Here is a 20,076-nt window from a genome sequence, read left to right on the forward strand (position 1 = left end):
TCTATTTCAACCGTCATCAGCTATTTTGCTCCCCAAATAGCAAAACTCATGTACTACTTTATGTGTCTCACTTCCTAATCTAATTCCCTCAGCATCACCTAATTTAATTCGACTACATTCCATTATCCTTGGTTCGCTTTTGTTGAAGTTCATCTTATATCTTCCTTTCACGACACTGTCCATTCTGTTCAACTGCTCTTTCAGGTCCTATGCTGTTTCTGCCCGAATAACGATGTCATTGGCAAACCTCAAAGTTTTTATTTCTTGGATTTTAATTCCTACTTCAAATTTTTCTTTTGTTTCCTTTACTGCATGCTCAATATACAGCTTGAATAACATCAAGGATAGACTACAACCATGTCTCACTCCTTTCCCAACCACTGCTTCCCTTTCATGCCCCTCAACTCTTATAACTACCATTTGGTATCTAAACAAATTGTAAATAGCCTTTCGCTCCCTGTATTTCACCTCTGCCACCTTCTGAATTTGAAAGAGAGAATTCCAATCAAAATTGTTTAAAGCTTACTCGAAGTCTACAAATGCTAGAAACGTAGGTTTACCTTTCCTTATTCTATCTTCCAAGTTGTAGAGTCAGTATTGCCAATCAAAACTGATCTTCCCCAAGGTCGGATTCTACCAGTTTTTCAATTCCTCTATAAAGAATTCGTGTTAGTATTTTGCAGCCGTGACTTATTAAACTTATTGTTCAGTTATTTTCACACCTGTCAATGCCTACTTTCTTTGGCGTTGGAATTATTATATTCTTCTTGAAGTCTGAGGGTATTTTGCCTGTCTCATACAGCTTGCTCACCAGGTGGAAGAGTTTTGTCACAGCTGGCTCTCCCAAAGCTATCAGTAGTTCTAATGGAATGTTGTCTACTCCCAGGGCCTTGTTTCAACTTAGGTCTTTCAGTACTCTATCAAATACTTCATGCAGTATCGTATCTCCCATTTCATCTTCATCTACACTCTCTTCCATTTCCATAATATTGCCCTCAAGTACATCGCCCTTGTATAGACCCTTTATGTACTCCTTCCACCTCTCTGCTTTCTCTTCTTTACTTAGAACTGGTTCTCCATCTGAGCTCTTGATAGTCATACAGGTGGTTACCTTGTCTTCAGCCATCCCTACTTAGCCATTTTGCACTTCCTGTTGATCTCTTTTTTGAGACTTTTTTTTTATTTCTTTTCGCTTGCTTCATTTACTGCATTTTTATATTTTCTTCTTTCACCAATTAAATTCAGTATCTCTTCTGTTACCCAAGGAGTTCTACTAGCCCTCATCTTTTTACAGACTTGATCCTTTGCTGCCTTCACTATTTCGTCTCTCAAAGCTACCCATTCTTCTTCTACGGTATTTCTGTATCCTTGACTGAAATTTCTGAATTTAAATTACTATCTCCTTGCTCAGTTTTTCAAAACTATATATTGCAGAGAATCTGGGTGGCGTCATCATTCTCGCACGGAAACTGGGCTCTGCATGGTCTCAAATGATGACTCTCTCCTCCATGACTGCTACCGGGATGCGTAGTGGATGGATCGGGATCGAGTTGTCCCTCATGGTGGACCAGGCGGTTACAGGCTCACATTAGGATCAGGAATGGAATGTGGTGGACATGAAACAGAATGACAAGTATGAGCCTTCTGACCCCTTACTCTGAATTTCTTCTTAGCCCTGAAATTGTTAGTACATTGGCATGCTAACTTGTTTCTGCACTGGCATTTTAGATTAGGATCAAGATTTTCTTTACTCAAGAGTCCATATCTGCCCCTGGAAATGCCTTACAATTTAAAACCTGGTTCCTAAATCTGTGTCTTACCATTATATAATCTATTTGAAATCTGTGTCTCCAGGCCTGTTCCATGTATACAACCTTCTTTCATGATTCTTCTTGGCTATGATTAACTTATGCTCTGAGTAAAATTCTACCAAGTGACTTTCTCTTTCATTCCTTGGCCCCATTCCATATTCATCTACTACTTTTTATTCTCTTCCTCTTCCTACTATTGAACTCCAGTTCCCCATGATTATTAAATTTTCATCTCCCTTAGCTATCTGAATAATTTCTTTCATCGCATCATACATTTCTTCAATCTCTTCATCATCTGCAGATGTAGTTGGCACAACTTTTACTACTGTGGTAGGAGTGTCTACCTTGGCTGCAATAATGCATTCACTATACTGTTCGTAGTAGCTTATCTGCTACCCTATTCTCCTATTCATTATTGAACCTACTCCTGCATTACCCCTATTTTATTTTGTATTTACAACCCTGTATTCACCTGACCAGAAGTCTTGATCATCCTGCCATCGAACTTCACTAATTCCCACTATATCTAACATTAACCTATCCATTTCCCTTTTTAAATTTTCTAACCTACCTGCCCAATTAAGGGATCTGACATCCCATGCTCCAATCTGTAGAACGCAAGTTTTCTGTCACCTGATAATGATGGCCTCTTGAGTAGTCCCCATCCAGAGATCCAAATGGGGGACTATTTTACTTCCAGAATATTTTACCCAAGAGGATGCCATCATTCTTTAACCATACAGTAAATCTGCATGCCCTCAGGAAAAATTGCAGCTGTAGTTTCCCCCTTGCTTTCAGCCATTCACAGTACCAGCACAGCAAGACCATTTTGGTTAATGTTACAAGATCAGTCAATCACCCAGAATGTCACCCCTGCAACTTCTGAAATGGCTGCTGCCCCTCTTCAGAAACCACACATTTGTCTGGCCTCTAAACAGATACCCTTCCATTGTTGTTGCACCTATGGTATGGCTATCCATGTTGCTGAGGCATGCTAGCCTCCCCACCAATGGCAAGAACCATGGTTCTTGCGAGGGACGAGAGGGGGGGAGGGGGGGGGGGGAGAATATGTGACTGATTAAATTGCATATGAAGTTATTGAAATATAGGCGCAGTGTAATTGTGCATGCCCACGGACAACCTGTGACTGTTGATAGGGTACAACCAATGCTCCATAATTAAGAACATTATGAGAGTCCATATTGTGTTGAGAGTGATCCAAGGTGTAATTCGATGAAAACAGGATATAAAAACAGTAACATTTAACAGAAGTGTTTGAAATATGAAAAAATGGTGAAAAGTGAACAGAGAAAAACTCAATCTGAATCTAACATGCCAGTACAGAAACATGGTAGCATGCCAATCTACTAACAGTTTCAGGGCTAAGAAGAAATTGAGAGTAAGGAGTCAGAAGGCTCAGACTTTTCATTCTGTTTCATGTCCACCACATACCATTCCTGATCTGGATGCGAGCCCATAATCACCCGGTTCACCACGAGGGACAACCCAATTCCGATCCATTGACTACGCATCCCGGCAGCAGTCGTGGGGGAGAGAATCATCATTGGAGACCAGCCTGCCCTGCAGCACTCAACTTCCCTGTGAGAGTGACCAATGTCACCCAGCTTCTCTGTAATATCTAATTGTGAAAAACTGAACAAGAAGATTGTAATTTAAATTCAGAAATTTCAATCGAGGATAATAATTACAGTACCAAAATGCGAAATGGGTATTGGAAGCCAGGTTGGCTGACCTTACTCCTGGTTTTCCATGGTTTCTCGTGGAGGCTTTGCCCAGATTGGGAGGTCCGAAATCTAAAAAGGCCTTGGCCCTACCAATCACCTATTGTCAACAGTGTTTGGTAAATGTAGTCAAACCTGGAGTAAGGATAGGGAACGGTACTTGATAGCAGTCATTTATGAAATTAAGCTATCAAATGAATTTGTATGTAAAGTTAAAGTGGAAACCATTTGGTTGAGAAAGTAATGCATACAGCTAGAGAAAGTAATGCATACAGCTAGTACAGAGTGGGTTTGCGAAACATTGTAAACAAAATTTCGCTCCCATGAGGGGAGGGGGGGGGGGGGGGGGAGGACAATATTGAAATAACATAATGTACAGAATATGATGCATCAGAGAGAAAACAATTGTAATTACATAGGGGAAAATTTAGGCAGAATATTTGACAGTGAAACTGCTTCAGAATACACTGCTTTCAACTTACGCGCTGGCCGACTGTTCATTTATACTGCTCCAGCTCAGTAGTCAACATGCACATTTTTAATCTTACCTGATAGAGAGATTGCTGTATAATATCCCTTGGCTCGTACTAATGGTTAGGAATCATGATTTGATCAGCTGGTCGGTTGAACGACCTTCCTATTGTTATTAGTTCAAAGATAATATACATCACGAGGCAGTGTGTTTCACTTGCTCAAGGGAAATATTTATTCCTTGACTTAGCATTGCTCCATGGCAAGCGAAAAACTGCAAGAAAATTCGTATGTGACTGGACTTTGTTGAGAGGCAGGATAAGGAGAGGATGTGTAAGAAGTGTGTTCAATGAAACAGTCATTGTTAGCCACCATATTGTACAATTTGTTTCTTTTTTAATACACAAGTGATATGTAACATTAATGTGGAGTTTAGTAACAGCCATAATACAATCTGCTGCATTTCAAAGGTAATTTCACGCGTATTTAGTTTTGATCAGCAGTTTCTGTGATGAACTGTAATGTACGACAAGCTTGTATAGGACTTCAAACGTTTGGTGGTCGATGTTTGCTGTAGAACCTGCTTCAATAACATGGTCAAAAGCATAGAGAAAGTTTACTCTATCTGCATTTCACTTGCAGACAATAATCGATTGACCAAATGTGAATGGTAGTATCCAAATTCGAGAAGATCCTACAGAAGTTTTCTTTCTCTCACATTTCAAGAATTTTACAGGCGACCGTCGGAGAAGGTAGCTGCTTCTACACCATGAGAGTAACATTGACAGGCGACCGTCGGGGTCGGCAACTGCTTCTACACCACGAGAGTTACTTGTCTATGGGTAGGAAAGTACATAAACTGTGGAAATAGTCAACGCCACTCGGGAAATTGATATTGTCCTTCGCAGACATACAAACAGAGACACTGCACACAATAGTTCAATGACAACGAGTTTAATATAGCTGTGAGTCTGAACAACGTTGGTGGAAAGATTTTCACCACCAGTATTTAGTTAACAAAGAGGGGAAGTGGCGGCATAAAATTCCTGATCATCAGATTGTGGGCTACAGTTCTGTGTCAAACTGCACACATTTTTGCAACATTTCATTAAGAGAGGGTATCTGGAACTCTTGATGGTGTCAAGCTGACAGGTCGTATCGGATGCCTCCATTTACCCGCCTATTTCATTTGGCTAATGGTATGATAACCTCTGGTAATTAAACGTTGTCAAGAAAAGATGCAGTTACCTGTTGGAAATCAAAGTAGAAAACATGTGCCCTATTAGAGTGCTGCAACGCTCAATGTTTCACCGGACATGGCTCGCCTGTTTACAGAAGGACCGAGCTGCCCCATACGAGTCGGCTCGGTCACATACTCACCCCATGTTTGTTGTCCGGATTCCGGACACGCAGATAACCGAGTATGACCGGTCACCGCTGACGTCTCACCTAGCCTCGCTTCACGGTACAAATCCAACGGCTCCACACACACACACACACACACACACACACACACACACACACACACACACACACACACACACACACACACACACACACACACATCCTCGATTCACTGTACTGTACAAATCCAACGCCTCTCCCCCCCCCACACACACACACACAAAATGTATTTATCTCTGTCTCTCTTTTAATACAAAAGTAATGTTTCCAAGAATGGGTACGTGACACAGCTAAATCCGTAAATCACGTGGAAAGTAAAATGATATTTCAGTACAATCGCGGATAGAAGACGAGTTTCATTTCCAAACAGAAGATATATTTTTCCTTTCATTAGTAGGAAACATTAAATAAGTGCGTTCCCTGTAATCTAGAAGACAACCATCTTCATAAAGAAAGCATACAAAGAACATTAAACGTTTACAGACATAACTTGTCATAATTTTCACTTGTTTGCAACAGAAACTAAATTACAGTCATTGTTGATCAGCAGTAAATCACTAACGCATTCCGGATTTAATCGGCAGCGGCGATTCGTTAGTAGCATGTCGGCTTTACTAAAGCATCTTTCACTAGGTGCGCTTGTTCAAATGGCTCTGAGCAGTATGGGACTTAACATCTCAGGTCATCAGTCCCCTACAACTTGGAACTACTTAGACCAAACTAACCTAAGGACATCACACACATCCATGCCCAAGGCAGGATTCGAACCTGTGACCATAGCGGTCGCGCAGTTCCAGACTGTAGCGCCTAGAACCGCTCGGCCAAATCGGCCGGCCATGATTTAACAATAAGTTATCTTCATCGAAAGTGTGGCTAAATGCTGTTTTTATACAATGAGCAGCACAAGGGATTCTTTCGTGATTTCCCAAAGCCTTTGTTACATTGGCACTCTGGTCAGAGACAAAAACAAAACTGTGCAACATGTCCGGCGAAATGTCCCAATCAGCCATCCTCTGTTCAATTTCTTTCATAATATTTACCACTATCTTCTTAACGTCCGGGAATTTTGTTGTAAATAAAACATGGTTCACAAGAAACCAATCTGTGTTAATGTAATGTGTTGTAAGCGTCAAATAGTGCACCTGATTATGCGAATCAATCCACATATCAACTGTCGCAGCACATTTTTTATTAATAACTTCCGCAATAACAGAAGGCATAATGCTGTTTTGTATTGTATCAGCTTGTTCTTTGACATGTCTGCTTATAGTAGAGGGATGTGGCATGACATCTGCCAACTTCTCCATAATAGGCACCTAGATATATTAATTCTTGGCCTAGTTCTCTGAAACCTTCACCGGGAACAACATTAAAAGGTCTCATATCTTTAGCATCCATTGCAACACACTTTTCTGTAATACTATTTTTTATTACTGCCGGTATCCCTGAAGGAGCTGTATCTTTCTGAGGTTCCTTCCAGCTTTTTTCCTTTAAATGAGTGGTTACCGACTGGGAGCACAATAATGTGGAGCAGTTTATGCACGATAGGTACCCAGTAGACACACTGTTTTCATCTACAACCAACAGAAATGTACTCCACACTTGGCTTTTTAGACCTTCCCATTTCTTCATTGTGTAAACATTGGTTTCAATCTTACGTCTTACTGCACTGGTTTCGTCGCGCTGCATCATTACATAGACACACACACCACAAATGAGAAGCCCGTACTGGCTGCAGTCTCACACGGATAATGACACGTGTAATGTGTTTGAAGTTACGTGCTACGTACTCGGTCACAGCATCTATGCTCGGTCACTAGAACTAGTGCGGGCAGCCTATCCCTTAGGGTGTACTCGCCCCATCCTGTATTTTGTGCTCGCTTACTTGATCGTGCAGGACTCTATACCCTATCTACTGCTCTCTCGCTGAGTGTTTAGACAACCGTTGACACAGCCTCTTGCGTTCCCATCATATCACATAGTGTGTGTTGCCAACACTGCCTCGCAAAACAAGTTAATAACTGCACTACCCCTGTTAAGACTCTAAAGCCATCACACTTTTGAGATTGTCGCAATTTTGAATTTGCCTATCAGAAGCTGACAGCAATTTTTGAGCAACTGAAAATGTTACACAGAGACAATAAATTTATTTATAAGGTAACCTGTTCGTGTGGTAAATATAGTTACCAATACATACAACATTCAAATACTTTCTCTTTACCATAGCTTACAACAAGTTAGCACATACTTTTATTTTCAGCTCTTTCAAACTCCCTGATTACTCTGTATTACACACTTTACCATATACTTTTACCTTATATTTTGAGTTACTGTAGAAGTTCAAAGAGGAAGATAAGCACAATTATTACATGACTAACATCATGATTTGTGAGCATGAATAAAATAAAATTACACAAAAATATAAGAGCAATACACAACTGTACTAAGCTTAAAAATTACCTTTGCATCCCAAGGTACCCTTGTCCGGAATAAGATACCAACATTGCAACTTTTTTTCTTTTTACTCTCTCTTTCTCAGTGAGATGTCTTTTTACATTTGGTTGAGAATCATCTTCATCTAAAGCTCTCTTTCTAGTTTCCAGTGCCTCTGTCTTCTCCGTATCTGCTGCAATATGGTCACTCATCTTAAGAAATTGGTTCCAAATTCCTGACCTATTCCCTAGAACTGTTATAAATATATATAAGTTCATAAATTAATGAAAGCTGTTTTTATATAGATCCAGAGCATATTATAATCAATTAGTAATATTTTGTAAAAGTTTTTGTAAAGCTCAGTGCAGAAATCCAAAGTGCAAAAGCTGAGATTCATTAGGCCAGAAGATGGTTTGAAGACAAAAAATTCTCTTTCTGTGTCAATCCACTGTGTGCACAATATTCAGACATGAGTGAATCCTAAACTCAGTACTTTGAGGTAAGGCACAAGTGGTCAGAAATACTTGTTTCAGGCACCACAATATGAACATATGAAAAAACATTTGTAAACCGGTTCAGTTGTTACAAACAATGATGTTGATGGAACTAGCTTCCTAAATTATACACAATCATTTGCAAGCCACTCTATGTCGTGTGGCAGATGCTATACAATGTAGCAGAACTGTTTTGCACCCTTTCCATCATCACCTACAGATGGCTTGTGAAGAGAGAGACTGTTGACAGTCCCCAATTTCTCTAATTTTACCACCATGGCCGTTACGTTAGGTGTACGTCAAAGGAAGTAATACATTTTGTTTTGGAATGTAGGCTCTTAAAAGTTTCGAGTATGGCTCTCCATGGGTACAATGTGCTTCACACTATGTCTACCATTGCAGTTTGCTAGGCATTTCACTGACATTTTCACAATTCTTTGAAATTTTTACACTAGGTTAGTACTAGGTTAGGATTCACACCATTAAACACTACTCAAGTTTTGTAAGGCACCTTCAAATAAATCTAAGTATTAGATTAGATTGGATTCAGTTCTCATTCCACAGACCCAAAAAATGAGATGGTTCTCATGGATGTGGAAAATTTCAGATAGTATAACATAAAAAATGTAAAACATTTGAATATAATACTTACTACCCCGATCGTTTGTCAAGAGATTGTCAAAATAGGTGAATACAGTACAGTTAGCTGGAACTGCTAATATTTACAGAATTAGTATGCTGTCAGAATGAAACATTGTTATGCACTTTTAATACATTTATCGAACACAAAATACCTAAACTTGACTGTTGTGGCCCAGTGCTGTCAAAACTTGAAATCTAACAGACATTTTCACTTAAGCTGGTCTAACAATCCCTGCTAAGATATTCATCTGTAAAGTAGGAGGAGTTGCCTATCAAAACGTCTTTCACACACTGTTCAAACTATGATTTATCTGAAACATAGTTTTTAATGGTTGTTGGCAATTTATTGAAAATGCATGTTCCTGAATATTGACCTCTTTTCAGACCAATGTAAGTGATTTTAGGTCTTTGTGTACATTGTTCTTATTCCTACTATTGATGCAATGTATTGAAATATTGGTTGGAAATAGAGATATATTACTTGCAACAAATTCCATTAAGGAATAAATATACTGAGAAGCAGTGGTTAGAATACAAAGTTCCTTGAACAGGGGTCTCCATGATGTTCTTGAATTTACACCACAAATGATTCTTATTGCACGCTAAAAACTTTTGCTCAGATTGATGAGTTACTGCAGAATATGATCCTGTATGATATAATAAAATGTAAGTTAGCAAACTATGCAAGTTTTTTATATTTATACATCCTACATCTGACATCATTCCCACCGCAATTACAGACTTGGTTAGGAACTTAAACAATTCTGTGGCATGTCCTTCCAAATTGAATTTATTATCAAGTTGTAATCCCAGAAATTTAACACTGTCAACCTCTTTGATCTGCATGTCTTCATATGTTATACACATGCTGAAAGGAAATCTCTTCTGTGTGTTCTTAACTGTATATAGAGGGTCTTTTCAAAGTTTAATGGCAATTAATTAGCTTTAAACCATTTATTAATGTCAGTGAAAATTCGAGTAGCAGCTATTTCTAAATCTGTACTTTACTTGCTACTTATTGCAAAGTTTGGATCATCTGCAAGCAAAGCAAACTTAGAATCTGGTAATGTAACAGGCGTGATGTCATTAATGTCAACACAAATAAACGCAACGGACCCAAGATGGAACCTTGAAGAATGCAATATGTAATTAATTCGCAATCTGAAGACGACGGATTGCTTACTGCATAGGTATTTCGCAACAACACCATTTCCGTCTTCCGCATATCTATATTCATGAAGTCATTACACCTTAAATCATTCCAGAAACATACTCCTAAGATATCTGATTCTTGTGTTGTAATGATGAGTTCAAACAGAAATACGGGACATATGTCAATATGAGTTTGGAATAAAATACAGAACAACTTTCCCGTTGACATTATTTCAAAAGAAGGTTGTTAACATAAATTTCCTACGCGTAGAATAAGACTTGAAACAAAAATAGTAAAAATTTGCAGCTCAAACGATTACCGAAAGTTAGACAATAGACTATACAATGTGCGATCGTGGAAATACTCTGGCGGTGGCTTTCAAATGTCACAATACAGTACACTGACCTGAGGAAACAATGTGCAAGTGGAACTGTATAGAATAAAATTTAACCCAGGCAAGAAACGTGCATCCAAATTAGTGCCCGAAAAATAATTTTTGTTTGTCCTTGCAAGGCTTAGTAACTGAAAGAAAATAGAATGAAATTTATTTTTGGAAAGTTTCGGCTTTGCACAAGCACAACTGTGTGTGCTCAAGGTGGAACCTGTCAAAAACAAATTTTATTTGCAGGCTTACACGGCCACAAGCGGGTGCTTCAGTCTGGTAATAAGAAAATAAATTATTTTTAACATTTGTTTATAAGCCTACAGAAAAATCTGTGACGGGATTGATCAAGGTGAAGCATATTACTTACATAAACTTGAAAAGACACTGTAGTACTTATGAGAAGCATAAATCATACGTAACATGTGGGTAAATACACAAACACAATACACCACACACGCCGAATTGCTTGTCAACAAAACAAATGCCAACTATCGACATCTGGTTGACGATCGATAGCCATTCTCTCGATAATTACTTATTCCATAGATCATATTCATGATAAACCAGTCGATATAAATTCTACCAAGGACGTTAAAATAAAGGGAGAAGATGTTGTGGAGACTTGGTGTTAGTCCCGTAAACGAGCAAACTGGTTTGTCAAATACTCTAGTGCGTAGCTGCAGATTTGACAAACTATCCTCAACACGTACAGACAAAGTCTGTCGGTTTAACCTCACTCTGTAGCAGACGCTGTTCGTTTTTGTGAGTATTTTGGCTGTAGTGATAGTGGCCAAAAAAGCTGATGAAGCATTTCTAACATTGAGTCTGGCACTGTGTTTATGGAAAAAAAGAAAATCAGACGCTGTTCCAACGACTGGTTTACGAAGAGAAGTAAATGCACACATGAGAACCTGCTAATGGAAATGTTACACGCCAAACCTGATGATTACACCTTTATGTGGCTGGACTGTGAAACTTTTAATAACTTATTTAGAGTTACTTCGCCATCACTTTAAAATAGAATACACAGTTGTACAAAACTATTTCTTGTCTGCATGGTTCTCTAATGGCAGTTAGTTAAATACCACGACGTGGGAATGCCAGGGCTGTTCGGAAAGCAAAGCCCAATCGGTCGCGAAATGGAAGTCACACTGAAAAATCTAATGAAGCTTTGTACAGATGTTCTGATCGCACAGTGAGCTCGTAAAGATGCCTAGAATGCCATTTAGCCCACATAACATAACTGTCTTGCGTTTTCTTCATGACAATTCTCGGCTGCACGCTATAGACTCAATGACTATGCTATTACAGCATTTTCGGTGGGTAAAGTTTGATCACACGATACAGCGCGTATTATCTTCCCCTTGAGTTTCATCTCTGCTCACATCAACCGCTGGCACAGTGTCTCCAGATTGGGAGTCTTTTACGTAAATTTGGGGAAAAACAATTTGTTTTTAGGTAACCTTCGGAGAAACGAAAGTTTTGGCAAAATTTGGGAAGTGGGGAAATTGGGAAGTATTTTTTTGCGTAGCCATACTACCACACCACTTCACTACACCTCTTATGTTTTAGTTAAAATAACACATATATAGTTTTATAGATATGCTCCCTCTCACTCTCTCTCCTCTCTCTCTATCTCTCTCTCCAAATCAGTCGATTCATCTTTCCTTTTTTCGTCTCTGGTGTTTGGTGTTAGCTTCATACTCATGGCTGCAAGGAATAGATACAAGTGTAGCACATATCGATGTCATGGGATGTTCAAAAATTGCTAGTCGAAGCCACCAGCCGATACAATGAATGATACAAACTTTTATGTCTCCCTTAAGAAACTAAAGATAGATTGATGATTATGATTTACAGCTTTGTCAGTGTGAGATATAGCAAGCAATGATTTCGCCTGACATTTGACAAGTGGTTGTCATTTCTCCAAACATAAGTACAATTCAGACTCTTCATTGTAGCACAGTCCGTCCTTTTCTGGCTCTTTCTTGCATGCGCCAAAGAAGAAATTTGTTTTGAACACAACTACCTATAGATTCGGTTTTAGAAGTACACGATAGAGATTTTTGAGTGTTTTGTTTGTTGTTGTGTTCGCTGATGCTGTGATTTCTAGGATATATTAATTGAAATAGAGGCTGTAGATATCTATTACCTAAACTATTTACCATGGGGAGATATCGCCCTGCATGGAAAGCTGAACAATAATTTTTTGGTAAGTTTCTGAATTTCTAAGGTTTCTACATACTTCACTTAATTCAAACTAGACTTTTAGTCCTGTATAAACAGTTACAAATAAACGATTTTTATTTTATTTTTAGAATTAGTACAACTGTGATGAAATCACCCTGTAGGAAATCATATCATTCTGATACTGCTTATTGAGTGAGATCAGTCAGTACTTCATAGGCTGCTGAAGTGTGGACGTTGGTTTCTGGTTACTGGTTCGTGTTTTAATTCATACTCAGTTGGCTCCATGGCTTTTCATGTTGTTTTGTATGCAATTAAAATAAGAAGTAAGTATGTATTAATTGCAACTCGATTGCTGGCGTTATGTGCTTATTTTTGTTTTGGTGGAATAATCTGATTCGTTCTCCAAAGGATCTGTGGACGCTAGGACCAGATGATGCTGTCCAGTGGACAAAACCACACACCACGGGCCGACTGAAACACACATAATTCTTTTTACCCTCTTTGGTCAGAAATGATCAGCGCAGTGCGGCCTTTTGTTGAGCCTGTGGTCCAGATTTCCGGGTTATCGTTTTGGGGCACTTTCTGCTTCCCTGGTGTTGCCTTTAGGTTGTCACAAGATATAAGTGGCATTTTTCGCGAAATTAAACACACATTACCTCTAAGTTTTAGCTGTTTGACCTTAGTAACTCACATAATATATGTTATTGCGATTTAATTATGGTAACATGTGCTGACTCAATGCCGAACATGAGACACGAAAATTTGCACTGAGTGTAGAAGGATCCTAGAATTTAATGTTTATTGGATAACTGAAATACCAATATGCCCAATGTGCCAATTTCTTACTGTAACAAACATTATTTTTTAAATTCTCCTTTCATAGTTGGCTTTCTATGGTCAGTAAAAATATTCCAGTCCTATTGCATGTAATGAAACAAAAATTGCTCTTGTTGTTCCTCAACCATGTTTAAATGATCAAAATTTTGTACAGGGCTTAATTTCAGCGAGCACCTCCCTGGAAATTTATATTGCAAGGGATGGAACCAGTCCACAGCGGAGATTTAAAATGGTGCACATATACCAAATCGCAATGAAGCTGTAATTTAACACTTTGCCAGCACTGATGAACGTGACAATGGGCGACCAATGTAATGTGATGAAATATCTCCAGTGTTGTTCATCGCTAAGTGTTTTATTAATTAATACTGGACACAAGTTCACCAAGCAACTGCAAGGCAACTGGTTGAACGTTGCGACTGACAGCAGTTGGAAATGTGTTCTCATAGTCATCATAACTACCGACTTGGGCTGATATGTTGAGCAGAAATAGGGAGCTATGGGGACAGATGGTAGCACCTGTTGTTTATGTTAAAACATTTTTCTTTTGATTATCAGAAATTATGTTTTTAAGCCCTGAAATTCAGAACAGTCTTCTGTAAAATAAAAGAAAGAAAACCAAAAACAAAAAGATTTGTCATTATAAGTTTTTCAAAAGTTTTCAACACTCGAAAATTGTAACTTTTATGTGTGACTGGGGTAGGGAGGGGGCGGGGGCGGGGGGGGGGGGGGTAGTTGAGTGGTTGAAGAGGTGTGTTTGGAACGACTGTCATCTAAAATTTTAAAATTAAGCACTGGTCTTGCATCAACTTGACTGTTCATTAGCTGTATCATTCACTGCCCTCAGTGTTGAAACCTTAATTTGGCTACTTGAAAAGGCGTTATTTTGCCAAATAGTAAACCATCAGTGGATAAAAAGTATTATCAGTTCTAACATGATCGAATAATGACTTGCTTCTGACTCGAATGAATTTTCTAAAATAAAAAAGAGAAAGTCATATAAAATAATATTCTAAATGAAAACTAAAAAGACAACTTCTATTTTTAATTATTTAACTTACAGCAGAATGGAACTCAAAAGTTCTTCCTTCGATGGGATGTGATGTTTACCATGTGCAGATAAATTCTCTTTCGTCAAATTTCGGTTCTCTTACATTTTATTTATTGATTCATATCATTGTCATACAGTGAGAAGAGAGAACATTTATCAGCCAGATACCATAAATGCTGGCCTTTCTTCTGTAAAGCTGCTTGTGTGATGCTTGTATCAATTTTTACATAAGTCTACCATTGACTTTGGAAAGCAGAACCCTTGGTTGGTTGTGTTTACTGTTGAAAATGATTGAATCCATGGCTCGACATAGCATGTCACAATGAACAGGCCAATGTTTAAAGGTGTTACTGCCTTATCCTTGCTCATAATTTAGTATTAACCACAAACTAATGGTATTTTTCAGAATAAATAGCTGTCACCTATTATAGAACTTTGTCTATTGCTGCTGGAGGTCGAATCTTCAATTTTCTGTGTATCACCATTTAAAAATATCACAGAAATACAATGTGAGCTTTTCTTTATTGGACTATACATGTATTTTATGTTCATTGTTACTTTTACAGTTATCTCAGAACTGTTTGAAGAGTGCAATATCAGGATTTTTTGCCACCTGACTGAGTTTTCTTCAAACACACCTTTTAACAACAATTCATAAATTTTATGGCGGCAAGAAAAAATAACCAAATCTGTGTTGAATTTTTGTTGAAGAAACACATGGGTACAACTGATTAATCGATATGACTCATATTTGAAGCTCTAGTATCACAGCAAAGAATTTGCACTTTGTTTTTGAGATGTCAGTCTACAACTGTGTTACAAACAGATTGTGCCTATTGGTATCCTGAAGAACTTTCCAGCCTTGACACAGAAATAAGATATTTTTAGGGAAATATGAAGTAACTATTGGAAGAAATTCTTTTTTTGATTTCGATCAAATAAAGCCAGTAACAGTATGCATCCCAGTGAACAGTAACATCATCTAGTACCTCGTTTTGACAATAACCGTTTATGGCTTCCACTTGCTCCTTCCGCTATTCTGCACGAATTCTCTGAATCGAGAACTTACTTGTATGAAATTCATCAGCATTACATCCAAGCATCTAAATGTGGCTTCAATCATAAATACTGAATCTTTCATATAAGTATAAAAGAGTGAGTGTTTATTCACCTATCTACTGCTACTTAATTCTAGAGTAATGAAATTTATCTACATAGTTGTTTTACAGGTTCTGAGATCTACATTCTCGAACAAAGTTGGAAAATATGACTGCAAATTCATATCAATTTTACTAGAATCAGAAGATAAGTCTTTTGTAACGGTTCATAAAATGATGTTTCAGGAGTTAGTTTGGAAAACTATTTAGCACATCATTTTACTGAATAGTTCTGAGCATTCACTCCCTTCTTTATTGGCCAGATTTTTGTCTGCTCGATCTAAGTGAGCAGACCGACTTGTCTTCATTAATTGAAGCATATTGACGTGTCCAGCATCAAACAAATTACTTGAGTTGTTGACAAACTCTTGACGGCACTGCTCAAATTTGTACTGGTTCTTTTGTCACATTTTTTTGTAACTCCCTCCAAGCATCACACAACTAGACAAGCATATGATAGGCATACAGTGAGATTTGCAGTTCTATTGACAGCTAAGTCGCTTAACTGACATCATAAAATAAAACTGCCAAAACTTGTTATTAGAGAGCAATTTTGAGCCTTTTGCTTGACGTTTTATGCCACCTAATTAAAACATACACTTTTTAGAACTACTATGTACATAATATTAACTTTCAGATGATCAACCACTTCCTAGTCCTGAATCGGCAGAAGTCGGTAAAAGTTGGACGGCATCGATGAATGTCACTCGTTTTGGCTGCACCCGACATTAGTTAGCTGACAGTAATGTTTGAGGTAGCCAGTGTTGTCTGCTGCGTTACTTTGTTGCAATTCAACGTATTTAGTACTGTTTTCCTTCCTTGTGATAAGTGTACATGATTGCCACAGTTAGAATGATTATTAAACATGTCAATACATATGACGATTTCAGTTCTGTTTTCAATCGTTTTAGCTATTTTTTATTTCCATGCATGACTTCTGTTAAAACACTGTAATTCCACTGACATGTTCACCAATCGACCACAAACCGTTTACTGAGAATGTTAAATATGTTTACCAACAAGTCAGTGCGATATTGCGCATTCGCCTTACTTAGCAAGTACTGACATGTATCCAGTACAAGTCGACACAGGTTACCGTGGTCCTATGTTTACAAAATTTTATTTGCAATTGTTTTTTACTTTGTATAAATTAATTAATAGGATATGGTTTCAACAAAAACTTGTTCCGAGGCCTTAGTGACCATTAAATAAAAGTTGTCTGTTCCTGATAATTACTAGAAAGTCAGTTTCAATATTTGTTTCATGGTGGCTCACATGTTCAAAAGGCGATGGAGCCAAAGCAAATAGTACAAGTACAAGCACATAAAAAAGGTTTGTCTAACCTTACAAACTGTAAGAATCATTTACAGACCTGAACGCAAAAGAAAATTTGCAGAGCTGTAAGTGGTGGCATTAATTGGGGAGCATTACCGGTACCACCAGTAGACCATCTACTGTTCTCAGTAGAATGAAAGTACATCACACTAAATGTATATGGCTTATTAATAATGTGATTTCACCATGGTTGCTTGAGGATCTCCATGAAGACATTGACAACAACCCTTATTCGATTATAATAGATGAGAGTACATCTACTGGCAACAAGAAAAAGTTGTGCATCTTAATGTTATTTTAAGCAAAACAGCAACATTTTATAGTCTCTTGGAAATAGAAGGTGGTGATGCTGGTTCTTTAGCTAATGTGTTTAAAAATCAAATAGATATGGCCTTGATTTAAATAAATTAGTAGGTATAGGTGTGGACAGAGCTAATGTAATGACAGAAGAGCATAGTTCATTTTCTCTGAAAAGGATCTCTGACCCATCATACTACTGTCATTTGTGTGTCACACTAATTGAATCTTGCCACAGAATACTCCTGCAAAGTAATACCTTCACATTTAAAATACATCATTAGAGAAGTTTACAATTGGCTTTTGTGCAGTACTAAGAGCAAATTTAATATTCTCTGCAGAATGAAACATTGGCCAGAAAGGAACTGCTCAGAATAGACAAGTTGTCAAGGAGGTGCTGGCTGGCTTACATAGGAGCCATTACTAAAATTTTAGACCAGTGGGATGATTTAGAGCTTATAACCGCTCTTTTAATTGAGAACAATATTATCAGGTTTACTCTCATATAACTGAGTGGTGATCAATAACATCGGAAATAATCAATTGCATTGAAAAAGTTTTAATTAAATTTATTGATATATAATCTGTAATCAGAACAACACCTGCAGGAAAGCAGCACCTCAGGGAAATCAAAGAGGGTTCAACGCAGTTACTTTTGTTTCTAAATTCTACTACATAAACTATGTGCGAGTATTGTTAGTTCTCTTGTGTTGTTTTCTGGGCTCTGAATAAGTCGATGTAGCTGTGGCATGTGATATATTTGGCATTTCCGTGTGATATGCTATGGAAAGGATCAGGGCACATCCATTAAACTGCAAGAAAAGTGACTATAGTTAATATATATGGGACAGATTTAAATTGAAACTTATACTGCAGTCTAGGTAGTCTTCGCCATAAGGTCACCGACTAAGAACATCTGAGGAATTGTCTGCTTAAGAGAAAGTAGTGCTCAGTATTAAACTCTATAAATGTCGAATAACTAATAATAGGATGTGTTGACTATACGAAGGGACCTTAAATTGAATGTAAGAAGGAATTGGACTCTCAGCTTTGTGAAAATAAAAGTGTACTAAGTTTGAATGACTGTATCAAAGTATACTAATGGACCATATTCCTTGCTATAATAACTTTGAGTAACGAACAATAAAAATCATGGACATTTTAGTTGCCAAAATTGCTGAGAGTAATTGTAGGATCAACTCTTCTTTTCTATATACAAAACGTAATCATTCACGACCATTCGATTAGTGTTGTCAAAAAAACTAAAGAGATATCCACAATAACATGTGTATTAGTCAATGGTAATCATAGGCAAGCTGCACACTGTAGCTCTGGACAACGAATGGTTCGATTATGAAATATTATGAATCGTAAATTGTGACTTAAAAGCTATTTAACATTTCATTTTCAATCGCACAGAAATAACACAAAATCATAAACAGTTTGGATCAGTAGCAACGTCGGAAGTAGGAAGTTGAAATAGTACAAACATCCAAAGACATTATTAACTATCTTGTTTACAGCAATGCAGCAACAAATGAAGGGTGATCGACTGTCCTAAATGTCAACATTAACTATTATTATGAAAACCCGAAATTTAGTTGCAATTACAGTGAAGATGTTTGTGGCTGCTCCATCTGACGTGTAGATATAAAAAAAGTTGGACATATACAGTACATAACAACATCAATATCTTACTTCAGAGAAGTTGATTACGAGAAGATCGATGGAGGGCAGTTACAGCTGGAGCCCAACGAGTGACACAAAAAAAGATATGAAAACAGTTATTACGTAATAAACAGTGGTGAAATTTAATTGTTGTGATTTTGTAATGAATAGTGACTGCAATTATATGTGTCACATTCTTCACAACCACAATCCATGATACACGCGTGATGGTACGAGATGATTGCGGACAGAAGATCGCATCTGCTAGTGCGACCGACAATGATGAACCTACCTACGGGAACTACAAGACGTCATGTGCTGTAATGAGGTAGGAAAAAATTGACTTGTGTTCTTTCGAGAACAGTTACTGTCTTCATATATATAGTTAAAGGCTACCCAGCCATTGACCTTCATGTGTGCGAATGCCCACAGGTTGCCCAAACTCTTACGGGAATCGCCAAAGCGCGCGCGAGTAATGATAGGATGGGCAAATGTCTATAAGGTACATTACATATGTAGAATCGTGGACAGTTGGGAATGTGAGTCTCAAGGGAAGCGTGCAAAGGATAAGTCCCTGCAGTCGCACTATTCATGTGTCCTCGGTGGCTCAGATGGATAGAGCATCTGCCATGTAAGCAGGAGATCCCGGGTTCCAGTCCTGGTCGGGGTGCACATTTTCAGCTGTCCACATCGAGGTATATCAACAACACCTGTCGGCAGCTGAGATTTTCAGTCAGTCATCATTTAAAAATGGTTCAAATGGCTCTGAGCACTATGGGACATAACATCTGAGGTCAGCAGTCCCCTAGAACTTAGAACTACTTAAACCTATCTAACCTAAGGACATCACACACATCCATGCCCAAAGCAGGATTCAAACCTGCGACCGTAGCAGTCGCGCAGTTCCGGACTGAAACGCCTAGAACCCCTCGGTCACTGAGCCCGGCCCTCTGCCAAAAGCAGCAAACAATTGCGCTGTAGCCCCTATCAAATGCTTCGTGTACCC

General features: G+C 38.2%; 1 protein-coding gene across 1 annotated transcript in view; it reads right to left on the reverse strand.

Annotated features, from left to right (window-relative positions):
* LOC126342867 (pseudouridylate synthase 1 homolog) overlaps window positions 1-11,027 on the reverse strand; it is a 109,214-nt gene extending 98,187 nt beyond the window's left edge. The window contains exons 1-2 of the mRNA XM_050001892.1: window positions 10,903-11,027; window positions 7,889-8,114 (exon numbers count right to left, since the gene is read on the reverse strand). Coding sequence (XP_049857849.1) covers window positions 7,889-8,114; window positions 10,903-10,957 — 281 coding nt within the window. The 5' untranslated portion in view covers window positions 10,958-11,027. The remainder of the gene's footprint in view (window positions 1-7,888; window positions 8,115-10,902) is intronic.
* Between the last annotated feature and the right edge of the window lie 9,049 nt (window positions 11,028-20,076).

The sequence above is a fragment of the Schistocerca gregaria genome, chromosome 1, assembly GCF_023897955.1.
Source record: "Schistocerca gregaria isolate iqSchGreg1 chromosome 1, iqSchGreg1.2, whole genome shotgun sequence".
Taxonomy (NCBI): Eukaryota; Metazoa; Arthropoda; class Insecta; order Orthoptera; family Acrididae; genus Schistocerca; species Schistocerca gregaria.